Source organism: Camelus dromedarius, chromosome 26 (assembly GCF_036321535.1).
Source record: "Camelus dromedarius isolate mCamDro1 chromosome 26, mCamDro1.pat, whole genome shotgun sequence".
Classification (NCBI taxonomy): domain Eukaryota; kingdom Metazoa; phylum Chordata; class Mammalia; order Artiodactyla; family Camelidae; genus Camelus; species Camelus dromedarius.
In genome coordinates this window covers 15,480,572-15,498,532 of record NC_087461.1, presented here as the reverse complement: position 1 = coordinate 15,498,532, position 17,961 = coordinate 15,480,572, and the positions used below count along the sequence as shown (strand labels likewise).

Below are 17,961 nucleotides of genomic sequence, written 5' to 3'. Positions count from 1 at the left end.
GTCAGGTAACTATACATCAAATACAGACTGCTGAGCTATGAGGGAATATTCAGAAGGAATCTGAGGGAAAAAATATATATGTCCAATAATTTCTCTTGGAGTTTGGACCCTGGCAAATAAATTTCACTTTTAGAACGCAAAGGACCATTTTAAGGAGATTTATAGAATTAAAAGTTTCATACTCAGGTAGAAGAAGTTTCCAGGAAGAGAATTTTCATTCAAGTTGTTGTAAGTCAAATCAAGGACCTCCAGAGCTGGGAGTGAGCCGAATCCTCGAGGCAGGGTGTTGAGTCTATTCATGCTGTTGTTGGGGGAAAAAAAATGCAAGACGTCACACAACACAGAAGCATGTATTTACACAGACTGCTCAGCTCACCTCTGTGTCACAGGCCTGGGAGCCTCGTGGGAGAGGCTGAAAGCTTCAAAGATGGCCGTTAATTCCATAATCACTTTGTGTCATTTTTAACCAGCCTAGGAATCCTAGTCTGAGAAGTTCCATGTTCATGAAATGTTTGTTAATGTCTTAGTTTGTCACTTTCTCCAACGCTTGATGCTCAGTGACTGTTCCATGCAGAAAATTAAGACATCACAAAACATCCATTCTTCTAGAGAAAAACTTCCTGATGGATGTAGCGATAATAAGACCTCAAAAGATACCAACGGAGCCTTGTAGTTTTCAGACTTCTGCTTTATTTGATTTCACTTTTTCCTCCCAGTGGGAGACAAAAAAAAAAAAATCCTTTTTTTTGTTTTGTAACTACTAACAGTAGTTCAAAATAATTCTCCACTTAGAATGGAGGTTACCAGAGGCTGAGGGAGGCGGGTCATGAGGAGTTACTGTTTAGTGGGAATAGAGTTTCAGTTTTGCAAGATGAGAAACTTGCAGAGATTGGCTGCACAACAATGTGAATGTACTTCATGCTTCTGAATCATAAACTCAAAATGGTTAAAATGGTAAATTTACGTTATGCATATTTTATCATAACTGAAAGATTTTAAATATACACACCTCTCCAATGAAAGCTAAGAAAAAATTTTTTTCTATTATCTTTTTTTCCTTCAAGACTCTTATTTCCCTTAACGTGGCTCTCTCTGAACACACTTAAAGACCCGATTAAATTTTTTTTAATCTAATATAGGATGACAAATATTTAAAACTTGGGAGGAACTGTGACACTAAAAATAATTTTATCCTTCACCACACACACAATAATACTAATAACTTTAGACGCCGATCCTTCTCAGTTTAGATACAATCCTACTCACATCCATCAACCAGGCCGCCTAAGAAACAGCTGACAGCAGAAAGAGGAATCCAGAAAAGAGTGATTTCCACCTCTTGATGGGTATCAAGTCCCAGGTTAACTTTACACCTTGCAAAATAGCCTCCAGGACAATTTTTCCAAAGCATATGGAAATGAGAATACGCCCGCCTATGATGGAGAACTTCATAAAGCCAGAGCAATGGCTGCTGGGCGTCTTTGCTCTTTGTCTTCTCCAAAAGCTACAGGAAGGCCCCCACAGACCCTTCCTTTTAGGAACACTGAACTCCAGGGGTCCTCAGAGGCTCCTCCTGATTCAATAAAGCCTTTCTGCCTAAAAGGCAAGTATTTCTCTCACCTGCACAGTGACCCACTCACACATTTAGGGGAAAAACTAAGTCCAAATCCATGAACACTCAACACTCGGCTTTAGTGAAAACTGTGAATTCTTCCCAAGACAAGCTTCCCCATCTCACTAGGTGGAAAGTTACTCTGGGAATAGCTGGTATGATGCTCTTTCCATGAGGTTCTCCTTGAAATAATTACCAACTTGTAACCTACGTTGGCTTTACATTTTTTGTTAAAAACAAACAAAGAAACAAAAAAACAACTCTGGACAATGAATGACATTCAAAAAAAATGAAAAGCATGATTCAACTTTCCTCTATCTATTCAGATGGTCCAAAAATTCTTGCCGGTTTTTCAATGATCACAATAAAAACAAAATAAAAGCAACTTGTGGTTGAACGTGCTGTTTGGATCATGCATACGTGTGGCCTAATTGCTCTGCTGTAGGAGGGTCTCCTGTGCATATATTTTTTTAAAATTCTAGCTGTTCATTCTAAGGGGTTCTTGATGCCTTTGCCCTAACCAGGGCTGTGCAGGTATAATTCTTTATGCCATTTGACATCAGTAATATCATTTATGGAAACCGAGCCTAATTCCTCTCCCAGAGAACTAAGAATTTTATTCAGACTCTGACAACCCCGTCCGTGCAGCTATGTAATTAAATACAGAAAGCTTTACACAGTCAATAAGTCACCGAGGGCCAAACAGCTCCAAAGTCGACAAAGAGGCAACTCAGATGCACTGGGTAATAAAGGAAAGTTTCCAAGTCTGTCCTAAGGCTCCTTGAACAAAACAAAGCCAAACAAAACCTGTAAAACAAAACTGTCCCTACCTGCACCTCTATTTCAGGCCTCCCCTCCCCTCCCCTCCCCTCTGTACTGTCTTGTCAGTTTTACCTCCCGCGTATTTTTCATCTGCAATCCCTCCCCGCCGTCACTGTTCCTGCCCTAGTTCACCAGGAACGCTCATCTAGAGAACTTATGTGTCTCCTGACCTGAGGTCACACCCCCTCTGACCTCTCCCCACCATGATCTTTCCTATGGGAAATCCTCCCACCTCACTGCACACCCGCCACGTCACTGTGCCAACTCCCCAGTGGGCGGCAGGATGAGACCACAGCTCCTTTCTCTGACACACACGCCCTTCATTAGCTCTTGACTCCTGCCGACAGACATCTATGTATCTTTAGGCTGTTTCCCCACCTGTGATGTATGCTCCCCAGGGTGGATGGGCAGGACCACAGCAGTGCTTGGCACAGAGTTGAGAGCCCAGGAAAGGCTCATCCAATGTAAGAGCAGACTTTCAGGCTGCTCTGCCTGGCCTCACCACCTGTCTCTCCCCTCCCGGCCTCACATCTTAGTCTTGGTGACACCAAACAACCTGCAACCTCTGGAACAGGCAGAGCTCTGAGCTTTCACATCTGTCATTCTCACCATCGGAGACGTCTTCCCTCTACTTGTGAGTCTGACCAATTCCTTCTCAGCATCAGGTCTCAGCTCTCATACCACCCAGGAGAGGAACCCTTCCTTCCGAGGATCTCACCTGCTCCCTGTCCCTCTCTCCCACTGCCAACTGACAGCCTCCAACCCATCTGTGACCCCGCTGGACACTGTCACTGACAACTGCTCTGCCCCCATCCTTAACGCCGGGGGCTGTGACCTTCACTGCTGATCCCCATGCTAGCAAGGCTCCTGGTGCAGAAAAGGCACACAGTCATGAAATAAATGAATTCATAAGTAAAACAACGATGATGATAATAAAAGCTAACCCTATGGACTGCTACCATGTGCCAGGCACTACTCCTAGCCCCTCAGATGTAACTATTAACTCGCTTCGTGAATGATGCAGACATTAGGCAACAAAGCACCTAGTTTTGTAGTTCTTGGATCTAGATCTTGTTTTAGCTTCTTTCTTATATGCAAATAAAGTATTAGGACTTAATAATGTTCAAAACAAAGACGTAAATGGAGGATCCTTTCTTTCCCACTTTGCCCGACAAGTATACAGTCTCCCCATTTGTAGGAGGAAAAAGCCACCACATACAGTGACTTTCCCTCTCCCTCAAACTCCACTCCCCCCCAGATGTTAGGAGAAAGAGTCCTCATGCGTCTTACAAAGACTGTCTCTCAACCAGGGTGCACACCAAATTAAGAGCATCTGACCAGATGCCTGGTGGGGAAAAACTCAATTAAACATCAGTCCGTGCGTAAGATTTTTTTCATGATTGCTTCCCAGTAAATTGATAAATAACTGGCCGGCTTCTACAGCCACTCCATGCAAATCACCGACTGAATCACAGCACTTAATGGCTATAATTTAACGAATACATGACTTCACGGAGAGGATGAGGCATGAGTGGGCAGCTGCATTCAACAGCTCCAACAGTGAAGCTGGAGTGCAGAAGTCCAAGTTCTGGGTGGCATCCACGGTGTGTGCTGGGCAGGGCACAGACCCCCCCACACACTGGGGTTCTCTGCTGAGCTCAGCCACTAACCTCAGGAGCAATCAGGGCAAGTCACTTGGCCCCTTGGAAAGGGCTTGGCTTCCATTCCACGAGATGATGGCAGTAATGCCTGCCCTCCCTCCTACCCAATAGTTGAGGGGGTCAAATACCAGTGTGAGGACTTTGAAAACTGTGAAGCAATGTAAGAATACAAGATATTATTATTATTATTATTCACTGCAACCTGATTCCACAACCTCAGCAGCTGAATCAAAACTCCCCTCTTCACCTCTGTGTGAAGAGAGACTTGGGACTATAATCTCTTGACCACAAACAAGAATTGTAAGAGTCAATGGAGCGGTGTTAGGAAATGCATCCTCCCCTCAGTGGAAGGAAGCTGCTTTGCACACTACTTTGACTCAAAACAGAAAAAAGAATCAACACATTGCAACTGGTCTGCACAGTTAATGCTATGCAAATAGGTCCCTTCTCGGTCAACGTAACGGAAACAAAATTTTACTGGAAACAAAATGCAGTTAAAAAAAAAAAAAAGACTTCCTTATTGCACCAACAATTAGCTTCTTAATTAGCACGCAAACAGACATGCACTAATGGAGACCATAGAAAGGATGCATTAAAACAACAAAACTTTTTTAAAACCTAAAACAGAGATAGAAACTAGAACTCGGCTTCTCCTATCCAATAATAGCAATGACAAGCCCCGCCCCCACCCCGCCCCCTCCAGCGCTTCCTCTGCTCAGAATCCTCTCTCCTCCATGAGACTCACCTGACGTTCAAGTGTTTGAGCTTCTGAAGGCTGCTGATCTGTGTGGGCAGCTCCTCAATCTGGTTATTAAAGAAGTTCAGCACTTCCAAATTCTTCAGTTCTGCTATGTTCGGTGGCACAGCTATGGAAACAGAAATGCTAAGAGTGAACGCAGGCCCCTCACTCCCCGCCAGGAAAGCCAGCCACACAGTTTGTTTTCCTCTCAAGTGAAAGGAAGGTGCAACTCCAGCATGACCGTCTTGCTCACCTGTATATATCGAATTTAATTTCTGCAGGTGTTTTGTAGAAACACCGGGTAGAAATGGAAATGTTTCTTCGAATGGCAGGAGAAAATTTCAGTACCATGAGCAGCCTGTAAGTGACTATTACAGAGCATATCTATTTCTATTTTTAATTTTTATTTTTTTCCTTCCAGTTTTGAGATATTGACACACAGCACCGTGTAAGTTTAAGGTGCACAACATAATGATCTGACTTACATATCATGGAATGATGACTTCAGTAAGGTTAGTTAAACCCATCTTCTCATATAGATACTAAATAAAAAGAACAAAGACTTGCGATGAGGACTCTTAGGATTTACTCACTTACATATAAAATGATACTTTTCTGATTGTCATGTGATGTCTAATAAGTGCAATTGTTTTCTTCCTTTTGGTTTCCCCACATCTCCACCGAAAGGAAGTCAGCCAACTCCAGATCCCTTCCTGAGTAATGATACATTCACCAAGCTGTTTCAATAATCCGTTATTTGCAGAGCCGTTCTCTTAACACTGGACGAAATCACAATTTTCGAACTCAACCTTAAATGATGAAACAGTCAACCTACCTAGTTTCTGATTTTGGCTTCTGGCCTTTGCGTATCCTGATCAACGTACACACAACCCCTCTAACATCAGATGAGCAATAGATCACTGCAGTGTTATTACACAGCAGAATGAAAGGCCACCTTGGTGACACGATATAAACAGAGGAGTACGCAGATCAAAGGTTACCACTGGAAGCTGGAAGGCTCCTCCTTTCCCAGAGTGTAAGTTTGCCAATACAAAGTTAAAAGCCAAAGGCATCTTTTCCTCCAAAGCACCAACTCTCAATTGGCAGCAGAAAGATTTCAAGAGATTATACTTCTTCTACCCCATTCTCTGATTCATTCTTTCCACAGACATTAGTTACTGGCCACGAACTCGTCCACAGTTTGTGTAAACTCTTAAGATCAAGACTATTCGGGTAACTGAAGCCACGGACAAGGGGCTTGGGTTCAGTACAAGGAAGTACAATGTCTCATGTCAGGACACTTACTTCCCGTCCCAGCACCTCCCTCCAGGGGTGTCCCCAGAAGGCTGCAGACACCTGGGAGCACCTGTGCTTAGAACCACAACCAAGCTGTGTGTCACATTCCAAAGAGATACCTGAAGTATTTAAGGAGATAGCCATTCCAAGAAGTCCAGTGGATAACTCCCACGGGAACGGAAGTCGAGAAGGCAGGCGAGCTGTCATTACAGTTTTGAGTCATCATTTTTCAGCTTGATAAAATGTCTAAGGCATCAATGACCTGATTTCTTTTAGAGGGAAGCAGGCTTGGTAAAAATTAAGAGAAATGCTTTCACTGGAGGAAGGGACTGTGACAAGTAGGAATCAGTCTGAACTAAGACACTCGGGAAGAGGCAGTGGCCCAGATGGAAGATGAGCAAGGCGTGGATTCGCTCCTTAAGAGGCTGGTTGTGTGATGGAGACAAAAGGGGGGATTTTAATGGGAAAAACTGAGGCACCTGGGAATTCCCTCCAGCACCCACACTCTTGGCTGCCAGCCTGAATGCAGGTGAGCCCTACCTGTACGATTTGGCCGCAACAGCACATCCTTAGGTGTGCCCTCAGTCACACACTTCTGGGGGGAATGAATGGTATTCACATTGTGCAAATGACTGCAAAGAAATTCACCGGCCTGCACCTGATGGCTTTCTAGGGGTCCGTTTACCTGCTCTCTCTGCCTGGATCCTGAAGTGAGCAAAGTGCAGGTCTACAGGTGATTACAGCCCTGCTCAGAGACCTCGCCCTCTCCCCCATTCACCTTCCGGCTACCACAAAGCTGCTCTCACTGCATTCATCTGATTAGTCTGAAGAGTACTAAAGAAAGTTAGTGCAACCAGGAGAAAGTGATGATCTCAGTTCCACCACAAACCAAGAATAACGCAGCCAGAATTACTGCTGCCTTCCCAAAGTTACTCTGCCAATGCAATTAAATGCTGGTCCGAAGGTATCGCCTTTTTTGACAGGATGAGAGATTATTTCACTCTCCTTGCTAAATCAGTCCAATTTAAAACCACCAATTATGCTAAATGTGATTTAGGGCTTGGTTGTGTGGACACAAACAATAACCCCACATTCAATTTACTCAACGTCTCCCAGATTTCCAGTGCACGTGCGAATTTTTTTAAGACTCCATTCAAACGAGATGGGGCAAAAAATTACAGCTAATATTCTCCCTAAACTATAGAATTTCCACCCCTACCCCCCGACCTGCCCTGGCCATAGTTAAAAGCAAAAGAAATGAACCTCCAGACCTATCTGGACGGGATAACACTGACTCTTCCAACCAATGTTTAGAGAAATGTTTATTATGTGCACAGAAACATACACTTTTAGCAGCCAGCATCTCAGTACTTTTGGGATAAGGTAAGAGAGGCACGCTATGTAAAGAAAGTAAGTCACAAGAAAAGGGGTATCAGAATCAACAAATGGAGACAGGTCTAGTGCTTGGAAAGCACACTAATCCCAACAAAACCATCCATAAAAAAATAACCAATTACTTTTTTACTGCACAACAATATGAGTTGTGCAATAATGAAATCTTATACATAATATATCACATGAACAGTCTACGGAAAGCTACCATGAAGAGTGGCAATGTATCACTGGTCAGAATATTCTGGTGGAATTTTTCAAGACAGCTATGTGACACACTAGCAAGCAGCAGCATTTTAAAATCTACCTAAACAGTGAGCATCAATCTATTTCTTACTATGCATCTGAAATGTTCCTTTGTTGTCAATCTGTCCAACTTCTGACCGTGAGCCCCCAGCAGTCCACAGGCAACCAGGAGCTGAGTACACAAAAGAAGGAGAGGCCCTGCAATGCAAGAATGCAGGGGGCCTGGTCTGGTCATCTTGGGCTTGCTCTGTGCTCCCCTGATCAGCCCTGAACTCGCTGTGCATCCTTTCTCAACTCACAACCTCTCTGGGTCTCCATTTCCTCCATTTCGAAGTGAGAAGGTTGGATTATGACCATTTCTACATTGCCCTCCCACCTGGCTTTAACATTCTCTGACTCTCATAAGAGTTGGGTTACAAAAAAATCAATGATATGGATTTAAATAATGCAAGAGAGGGGGCCTCAACTAGGAAGCTCAGTCATGTAGAACTTTGCTGATGGCAGAGAATTCAGTATCATTTTCTGTCTAACCAAAGATGGCTGCGTCAACTTTTGAGGCTTTAGTTGCTAAAAGAAAGTTGCAGAAAGGTCCCTAAGGACTCTCAGGTATTCCCCGGCTCCTAAATGCCACTTTCTGGTCTGGTCACATGATCGGGTGACCACTGGGGATGCTCTCAGCCAGAGCTTCTGCTGAGTTTTGGAAAAAGTGACAAAGACGGGGTCATGTCAGCCCAGGAACTCAGCCCAGAGACTTGTCTCTGAGTACATTCCGTATTTGTAACTACTCAGACCAACAAGTCCAGGAAGACCCTCTTTTCCTTCACGTCCTCCTCAGTCTAGGAACCTGAAAGTCACTCTGGAGTTCCTTCTCTCCAGGAACAGGGTACCAACCCAGACTCAGCCATCAGCCCCTGCAGGGTTTCTGCATGGCTGCAGGACAAGAAACCCAAAGTGCCTGGGGGGCTGAGGAGTGGGGGCCAAAAAGGCACTCAGCTAACCTGAACATCTCTTTACAAAGCTCCCTGGGGCAAGAAGCCCCAGACAGCACCGGACAGACACACTGGACAGACCAGAGCTCCAACTGTAAGAACCCACTGATCCAGCTTTGCTCCCGAACAACAGCTTGGATCCTCCTAAAAGGACGTGCATGTATCTTCCTCAGTTACATTCACATCAGGCATAGCCACCAGGCGCCGCACAGATGAAGTGCACTCATAAAACCAATGTTACGCTTAAGAACATGCTTCCCCCGCTAGCTAACAACAGCTAACACCGTTTCCCCAACAGAAGAACCAAAAACAACTATCACTGTAGTAACTGGAGCATTGTTCTAAGAGTGTTTCATTCTAGGGTAGAAAATTAATAATTGCACAATGAATAACTTATTTTTTAAAGGCTTTTAGGAGGTTATCCGCACACTATAAATAGCCGGAGACGCTCTGGGGCTGGGCTGTCCAATCCTCTCACTATACATGGCTACTTAAATGTAAATCTAGACTGGGAATGTAAGTTGGTACAGCCCCTATGGAAAGATTATGGAGATGCCTCAAAAAATTAAAAATAGAATTATCATACAATCCAGCAAGTTCACTTCTGGGTATTTAATGGAAGGGAACAAAATCAATGTCAAAGAGAAATCTGCACCCCCATGTTCACCACAGCATTATTCACAGTACCCCAGCCATGGAAACAATTAGGTATCTGTTGACAGATGAATAAGGAAAATGTGACCCACACACACATACACACAACACACACATGTACACACACACACACACACACACACACAATAGAACACTCTTTAGCCATAAAAAAGAAGGAAACCCTGCCTTTTACAACAACATGGATGGACGCTGAGGGCATTATGCTAAGTGGAAAAAGTCACACAGGGAGAGACATAAACTATATGATCTCACTTATATGTGGAATCTGTTTTAAAAAAAGAAAACAAACAAAAACAACATACAAAAAAAACTCAAAGAAGAAAAGAGATCAGATTTGTGGTCACCAGTGGTCCAGAGGTGGTGGAGTAGGGGACGAGGAAATTGGATGAAGGTATCAAAAAAAAAAAAAAAAAGAAAAGAAAAGAAAAAGAAAAATTACAAAAAATTTAAATGTAGATTAGTTGAAATTAAACTAATAATTCAGTTGCCTGGTCAGACCAGCCACATTTCAAGACTTTGACAGCCACAGGGGGCTAATGGCTACCCCACTGGACAGCACGAATACCAGAACATTCCAATCACCGAACAAAGCTCCACCAGATAGCACTGCTCTAACGCAGTGCGCTCAAACCTTCAAGTGCATCAGAATTACCAGAGGGCTTGTTAAAACACAGATTGGGGGGAGGGGGATGTACTCCAGAGTTTCTGATTCAGTAGTTTGGGACAGGGCCCCAGAATCTGCATTTCCAACAAGTTTCCAGGGGATGGTGGTGCTGCCAATCTGGGGACCCTATTTTGGTTCAGAAAACATTTAATTCAGTGGTGACATGAAAACCATTCATCCAATACTTAATGTCCCTTACCGCGTACAATAATGCTGAGTCAGATTAGAATACTCTTACCCAAGTCAGGACTCCTCTGCCACCTCAGTGAGCTGCTAAGATTGGGGGCTCATGAAATGTGGAAAAAAATAAGGACAAAAGACATTTTCAGGGGCTTAAAGCACCCAAGTGGGGGCTGTGATCAAACCATGTCCAGCCACCCAGAGATCGTCATTCTAAGGGAAGTAAGCCAGAAAGAGAAAGAAAAACACCATATGATAGCACTCATATGTGGAATCTAAAAAAAAAAAGAAAAGACACAAACAAACTTATTTACAAAACAGAAACAGACTCAATGACATAGGAAACAAACTTATGGTTACCAGCGGGGAAAGGGGGCGGGAAGGGATAAGCTGGGAGTTCGAGATTTGCAGATACTAACTACTATATAGAAAATAGATAAACATGTCTTTTCTGTAGAGCACAGGAAACTGTATCAGTATCTTGTAGTAACCTATAATGAAAAAGAATATGAAAAGGAATAGATGGATGTATATGTATGACTGAAATGTTATGCTGTACACCAGAAACTGACACATTACAAATTGACTATACTTCAAGAAAATAAATAAATAAAATTAAAAAAAAAAAAGAAAAAAACACATCCAGCCAGTTTCTGCTTCCCCACACAGATGGTTATGGTGACAACTGCCCAGAGTAGCATGAATGACATTCAAGGGGGAAAAAGCATCGGATTCCCTGGTCCACCAAGTCACTCAGCAACAACTTCCTCATGCCCGAGTGTGGTCACGTGACGAGATGCCACTTGCTGTACTTCTGGCCTTTGAAACGCAGGCATCCCTGCAGGATGCTGGCAACCACGGCAGCACAGGCAGACCAGCTGGGGTGCAGCCGATCCGGGGTATTTCTGAGCAAAAGCATCCTTCAGCCCCGGAGGCAAAGAACCCAAACTGCTTAAGGTGATGGGCTCTGGGAGCAGCAGGCACCACGCCAACAGAAGGACGTGAGTTCGCCTGCACGCAGCCCACACGGATAGGCCGGTGAGTCAAGCACTGGTCTTTAGAACCATATGGACAGCGCCGACAGCCGGAGCCCCTTTGGCTACAGGAGGGAACAGACCCGGCACTGGTGGCTGGGAAGCCAGAAGCTGCTGGGAGCACATGGAGGCTGTCATCATGAGCACAGATGTGAAATCTGGAAGGGAAGTCTACCCACCATCGCCACCCAACTTCTCTGCCCAGCTCTTCCCGCAGCATCCACTAGCCCTCTTCCCGCAGGGCTGGTTTCCGCTCTGCTGATTCCTGCGAAGGAGAAGCACTAGCAAGGGCGTGAAAACCGGGGACCCTGCCCGTTCACCTCTCTGAAACCCCAAATTAGTGGCTCAGCCGCTGCCTCCTTTACGGGAAACCACTGACGGGCTGCCGGTCATCCCAAGTGCAGGGAGAGGAAGCCTCAGAGCAAGGACTTCATGGAACCACCTGCTCATGGCCAGGCTGAGACTCAGATGCCACCCAGGGGTAGGCACACGCCCTGCGCTGTGAGGGGTGAAACCCTACTGTCTCATGCCCACTTCCAGGGACACCAAAGTGACCCTGACCCACGGACCAAACCCCGCCCAAAGATCCCATACGGATAAGGTAAAACAAAGTCAATGGATAGCACTGCTTCCCCAAACTTGACATATTTATACTAAAAATAGGAGAGAAGCCTCTGTTGCCCTAGCAAATAACAATGCCCAGTCGGACCGTTCCATGCTTCTGCTGCTACATACAATTTCTTTAACAGAGAAGGACAGGGGATGGTAGAGGACATTCAAATGCAGCCATTCACCTAGATTCCTAAGTCACATTGCTGCAACAAAGGTACTAGAAAGATGGCCCAAAAAAAGCATGAAATTGCATAAAAATGAGTGAGATTATTCATTACATGGAGGGGGGAGAAGGACCATTTGAGAGGAAATGGTGAAAGCGAACACAGCTCTACCCCCACATGTGATGATGGTGACACTGGGTAACAACCACCCCCCTTCACCTTGGGGAGAAGCCAGATTAGAAGGAACTCTGTGAAATATGAAACCACATGGAGGGGGAGGGTACAGCTCAGTGGTAGAGTGTATGCTTAGCACGCATGCGGTCCGAGGTTCAGTCCCCGATACCTCCGTTACACACACACACACACACACACACACACACTACACGGACTATGACTTGGGGCATTCTTGGTCAAAGTGAAAGGACAGCCCTTTTAATCCTCGGCTACAATCGCTGGAAGGCTTTGGTCCAGACACACCACAGAGGTGATGTCTAAAATAATTACACAGATGCCAATTCCCTCAGCCAGTTAGGAATCGCCGCCTCTAATGCCACTTTAATGATTACACGTAAAGACGACTCCCCTCACTCTCGCGTACAAGTAATCATGCTCTTCAGACGCTCGCACGCAAAAAAACAAAAAGGTCATTTGTACCTACAGTGATTAGTGACTTTCGTTTTCTGGCCAAAAACATGAGGTGGATAATGAACTAATTATATTTTAGCACAAGAATTTGAAGTTCAAAAGTATATTGATGATAACCAGCTTCCCAGATTTTATGGGATTTCCACCCCAGAGCAGTTATTAAAACAGTGAATTACAGGAGTTACAGGTTATTTAAAAACATAAAGTTTACAGAACAGCAAAGCAAATTCGCATTTAACAGGAACTACATGTTCTCAAGGTAAAAATGAAATAGAAAAAAGAGCTAAGCAGCCACTCAACAAAGGCCAACATCCCCCAAATATTATTAGCGCTGTAAGTGACAATAGTAATACTTCTTTCAGTTAATCAGGGGTATAAACTGAGCCCCCACACCCAGGACATACTTAGCGTATCCTATCATGGGCCTCTTGAAGATTCTGCAACTTAAGAACTTTTACTAACCAAAAATATCCCTGACTTAAATCACTGCAGGAAAAAAAAGAAAAGAAAAAGAAAAAAAAAGGTCTCACTCTTCAGCAACAATTCAAATAATCAATTAAACAAAAATTAGGGGAAAAAAGTTACAAGCAAGCAGTAAGGCAGATTTTACAGTATAAAGTCAAATACACAAAAATCTATGTCCCTGGGCTATAAAAAGTGTGTACGCACAGCCAAACAAATCTCCTAAGAAATTGACAAGCATGAATTTCTGCTCTGCGGATGCAAAATTTAGTTGACATGTGGTTCTTGTATTAACTTTCCAGAAAAAAACAAGGTATGGTCCAGGCATCCTTCAGGAGTCCTTCCAAACCCTGAATTCTTCTAGGAACACACCTGGGAGATCACACTCTGGGGCTGAGGGGCTGGAGCACCCGCCAGGCTGGAAGTCAATAAATGGCTTTCATCTGGGAGCTGAGTGGGAGAAGCAGCTCTAAGAGGAAAGGCCATGGCTTTCCATGGCCTGGCAGGAAGTGCCATCGCGGAAAGGCAAGAAAAAGGGATAGAGATTCCTTTCTCTAGGGAAGGTTCCTAAGGAGTCTGGAAACACAGTGAGAAAGAAGAGAACACACAATAAATGTCAATCAATCAATGCAGAAAGCAAGCTCAATGTCAGAGCTATCTAGGCTCTTAAAGCATCATTATAATGAGATATTATACACACTCTCTCCCATCTTCGATTGTTACAAGAGAGATGAGGGATGGGTCCAGTTCACACACACGCACACACACATTCATACAACATGCTCTGCCAACAGTTCGTGTCTTTTACAGTAAGAATTAGTTCCACAAGAGGTCCTGCGGGGTTGCTTCTCTTCCTTCCTTGCCTTCTGTTTCGGTGCTGATGAAGCGGGTGGAGGAAGATGCCCAGTGCTGGAAAAAATCCCACACTGTCCCTTTGTTAACTCCCCTCCTAACTGTTCACAACTCTGCCTTTAACCTTAGGAATTCTCCCTGCTTTTCTACTTGAACAAGTGAAGCTCCAGGGTCGATATGTGGTGTGGTCCACAGAGCTTCGAGTGTCCCGGAGCGGGATGTCTAACCTGCACACATCCATCACCAGCATAGGCAGCAGCGGGATGGTGAGCCCGGAGGCTTGAAGCTGTAAGAAAGTCCCCAGCCTTCAGCTCTGGTCCCTCAACCACGTTAAGCCTGTGGCTTCCCCTGGATACAGAGCAGGGTGTTCCAAACCGCTAGCTCTTTTCACGCCTTCCTTTCACACTTAAGTCATGGTCGCTGGGGGTGTGGTCCCCAGAGGCTCGTAAGCTGTGGGTAACCCATGCTTTATTTTCACCAAGGGCTGGTTCAGTTGGCTGGAAGGGAGGGCTCTGTGGAGAAGGTTAGAATTCATCTCAACTTTGGGAAAGAGGAGCGAGACGAGGAGAGAGGGGCAGACGCTTCCGCTAAGAATCAGGGGATTGGCCAGAGACTAGGCAGGGAAAGAAAAAGGCTGAAAGAACAGCAAAACGTTAGACAAGAAAGTTCAGATCGAAAATAGGTGAACATGTCGACGAGTTTGTTAACTAGTGGTCAATCGTATCAGAGTGGTGTTTTGTCTGTTAAGCTGATTCACAAAGAGAAAGAAAAACTGACAGGAGAAAGGCATTCCCAAGGTTTTACTGGAGTTGAAAAAAACGTATACACTATAGGCAGACCTCGGAGATACTGCGGGTTCCGTTCCAAACCACCACGGTAAAGCGAGTTTCCCGGTGCATGTAAAAGTTACGTAGTCTACTAAGTGTGCAACAGCACTACGTCTAAAAAAATTATGTACTTACCTTAAGTCAAAAGCACTTTATCATTAAGAAAAAAAAAAGCTAACCATCATCTGAGCCTTCAGGAAGTCACAGTAGTCACACTGAAGATCGCTGATCACAGACCACCATAACAGATGTAATAACAGTGAAAGGTATGAAGTCTTTTGAGAATTGCCAGCATGTGACACAGAGATATGAAGTGAGCCAATGCTGTTGGGAAAATGGCACCAACAGACTTGCTCGACGCCAGGTTGCCACAAACCTCCAATTTGTAAAGAACACACAGCATCGGTGAAACGCAATAAAGCCAAGCACAATAAAACAAGGTCTGCCTGTATCCACATTCTGTTCAAGAGTACCAACTCTTACTTAACAAAATTTAAATTTAAGCAGATAAGTTAGCTGGAGCTTGTGAGCATTTTTAAAAAGTTATCAAGAATGAGTTTCGCAGCACATTAAAAATCACCTTCTGAAAGTTTTGTACAAATTTCCAGGAAATATCTCCTTTAAGATATAGCATGAATGCATCTACATTGTAAAAACACTAATGTTATCTTTCCCCAACTCCACGGTTTCTAAATCTGAGCTTCACGCACCCCGAAAACACTCATGCGTGATTTTAACAGGATTCACAAACCAGTTGAAATTATCAGGATTATGTGCATTTTTTAGGAATCGTGGACACAGCCTTCACTCTATTCTTAAAAAAAGGTCAGTCAGTTATGAAATGCTAAGAATTGTTCTACAAGAACGTATATACGCAAGTATTGCACCTTCTAGAAGATCTTCTCCCGCCCTCCTGCACGACACACATGTAGAAACACTTTACCTAGTAGACAGTCAACAGGTGATTTATAGAGAAATTTTTGCTAGTAAGTCAATTCCCTTTGAGGGTTCTATTGTAAATAGTAAAAGAAGCCCTTTCCGAGATCAGCTCCCCGCAGCACACGAGCTATGGTTTGGAAAATGACAGGTCCAACCTGCCCACACATTACGGTCACCACAGCCAACCACCTCTCTGAAACTCCTGTAACTGAAGTCGTTCTGTTGAAAAATATACTGTGGAAGAATTAACATACCGCCCTTTGAGCTAGCTCCCTCTTAGCAAAGGACTCCAAGAAAAGGTATTCTAGAGCAGGTACCTTTGGGTTGGTGGGCGATAGAGATCAGAGGGTGACAAGAGTCTGAGCCGAGGACACAACTGCATCAAGACCCACCTTCTCCACCTTCACCCAGTGGCCTTGGGCTGGGCTGGTTCTGGACTACGACCCTGTAGGCTTCCTCACTAAAACCCAGAATAACAAAGTCCCAATGACAGGCAATTTTTTAATGGTACCTAACCAGTGGCACCATGGGAAAGGTACTGTTCAATTAAAAGCTATCAGACTCAATACCATGTATACATTTCTTTCAAATCCAGTCTTCTAAATGATGGCCTAGGAACAAACTGATAAATGTGCACTAATTAAAAGAATAAGATATTGATCAAAGCCTCGGTATTATAAATACATTCATACCCTGTTAAAATGCAAACGGTAAGTTGTTTTGATATTGTCATAAGATAAATGCATGACACAGAGACGATTTATTTTGCATATCCCCCCCTCCTAGTTTAATTTCATACAAGCCATGCACAAGAACTTTTGCATAAGGCATGACAAATAATATATGGGAGAGGAAATAAACAGATTTGGGAACAGGAAGGTGTTGAAAGACTAGTGAAGGTCATTCTTGTAAGTTGGGACAGTTCATTTTTCTCATTCATCTCAACAATCTATTATGTCTGTAGAAAAGGGTTTCCATTAATTATGCTTTTTAAAAACTGCTTTTCTTCATTATAATTGGATCTGCATATTTCGAGATGGCAGTATTTTCATGTAAAATAAGCTGCTTAATTCCTTTCTAGTGACACAGTAGAGATCCTAACAATCAATACATCTATAGCAAATCTTAAAACATTACATTAACTTCCACATATTTCAAACATTAAAAACAAATTACTGAAGTCACTCAAGAAAATATGCAAGCATTTTCTTATTTGCTATAATTCCAAATTCATCTATCAGTTATAACTAATAGGAAATAGTCTGGTGAAAAAAAAAAAGAAAAGAACCAAGTTTTGCCGTAACACTTGTTTTCTGCCTGTTTAGTCATTTCCAACACATTAAATGACAAGATATGGTCACAGTTAAGGTTTGAAATGGCCAACAAGGCTGCTAATAGCTCAAGAAAATGTTTTACATGGCAGTTCAAAGTTCAAAGTATAAAACTCCACAGTGACATTCAGAGACCCACACTTATGAAAGGTTTACACAGAGCTCACTGCTCAACATCTGCACGGAGCAAAAAGACATCCTTTGTCTTTCTTGCAGAAAATGATGAGTGTTTAATCCCTAACATCGTGGGTCGCAAAATGAAAAACACTATTATCATATTTGAGGTGTTGGTAATGTCTGTACATGGGCTTGGCTTTAAGAATAAAATTATTTTTAAAATTAGGAAAAGTATCACATTAAAAAATTCATGCTCAAGAGACTGTTTTATCATTGATGCAGAATGCAATTCATTTCAGAATGCACAGTCTTCTTCCCCACCCAATGGCATTCAAGAATCGATCTGAATACGCACAAAATGCACATTTTCCTGAGTTTTACTTTACATAGTTATTTTTGAATTAAAATCTTGTTACATAGATCTATATTTTAAGTTTTCTTCCACAGGGAAAAAAAAAATCTCGCATATACTCAATACAAAATACTATAGAAGGCAATAAAATTCTCCAAATTTAAAGGAACCGGAAGGAAAGTTCCTAACATGACACAGTGGCCATAATACACACTAAAAATGACACTGAAACTCAGTGTGTACTTCAAACAGAAAAATAACATACCTCCTTATTGAAGGACCTCCTTAATCGTGATAAAATTGCACTATGTAAATGACAGTGGCAACATGCCCTGTTGGACGGAGCCGAA

General features: G+C 43.3%; 1 protein-coding gene across 3 annotated transcripts in view; it reads right to left on the bottom strand.

Moving 5' to 3' along the window:
• The window catches only part of RSU1 (Ras suppressor protein 1), a 159,390-nt gene that overhangs the window by 115,721 nt on the left and 25,708 nt on the right, over positions 1-17,961 (bottom strand). For all 3 annotated transcript variants that reach the window (XM_010992041.3, XM_010992042.3, XM_031444623.2), the window contains exons 4-5: positions 4,841-4,961; positions 183-301 (exon numbers count right to left, since the gene is read on the bottom strand). In XM_010992041.3, the coding sequence (XP_010990343.1) occupies positions 183-301; positions 4,841-4,961 (240 nt within the window). The remainder of the gene's footprint in view (positions 1-182; positions 302-4,840; positions 4,962-17,961) is intronic.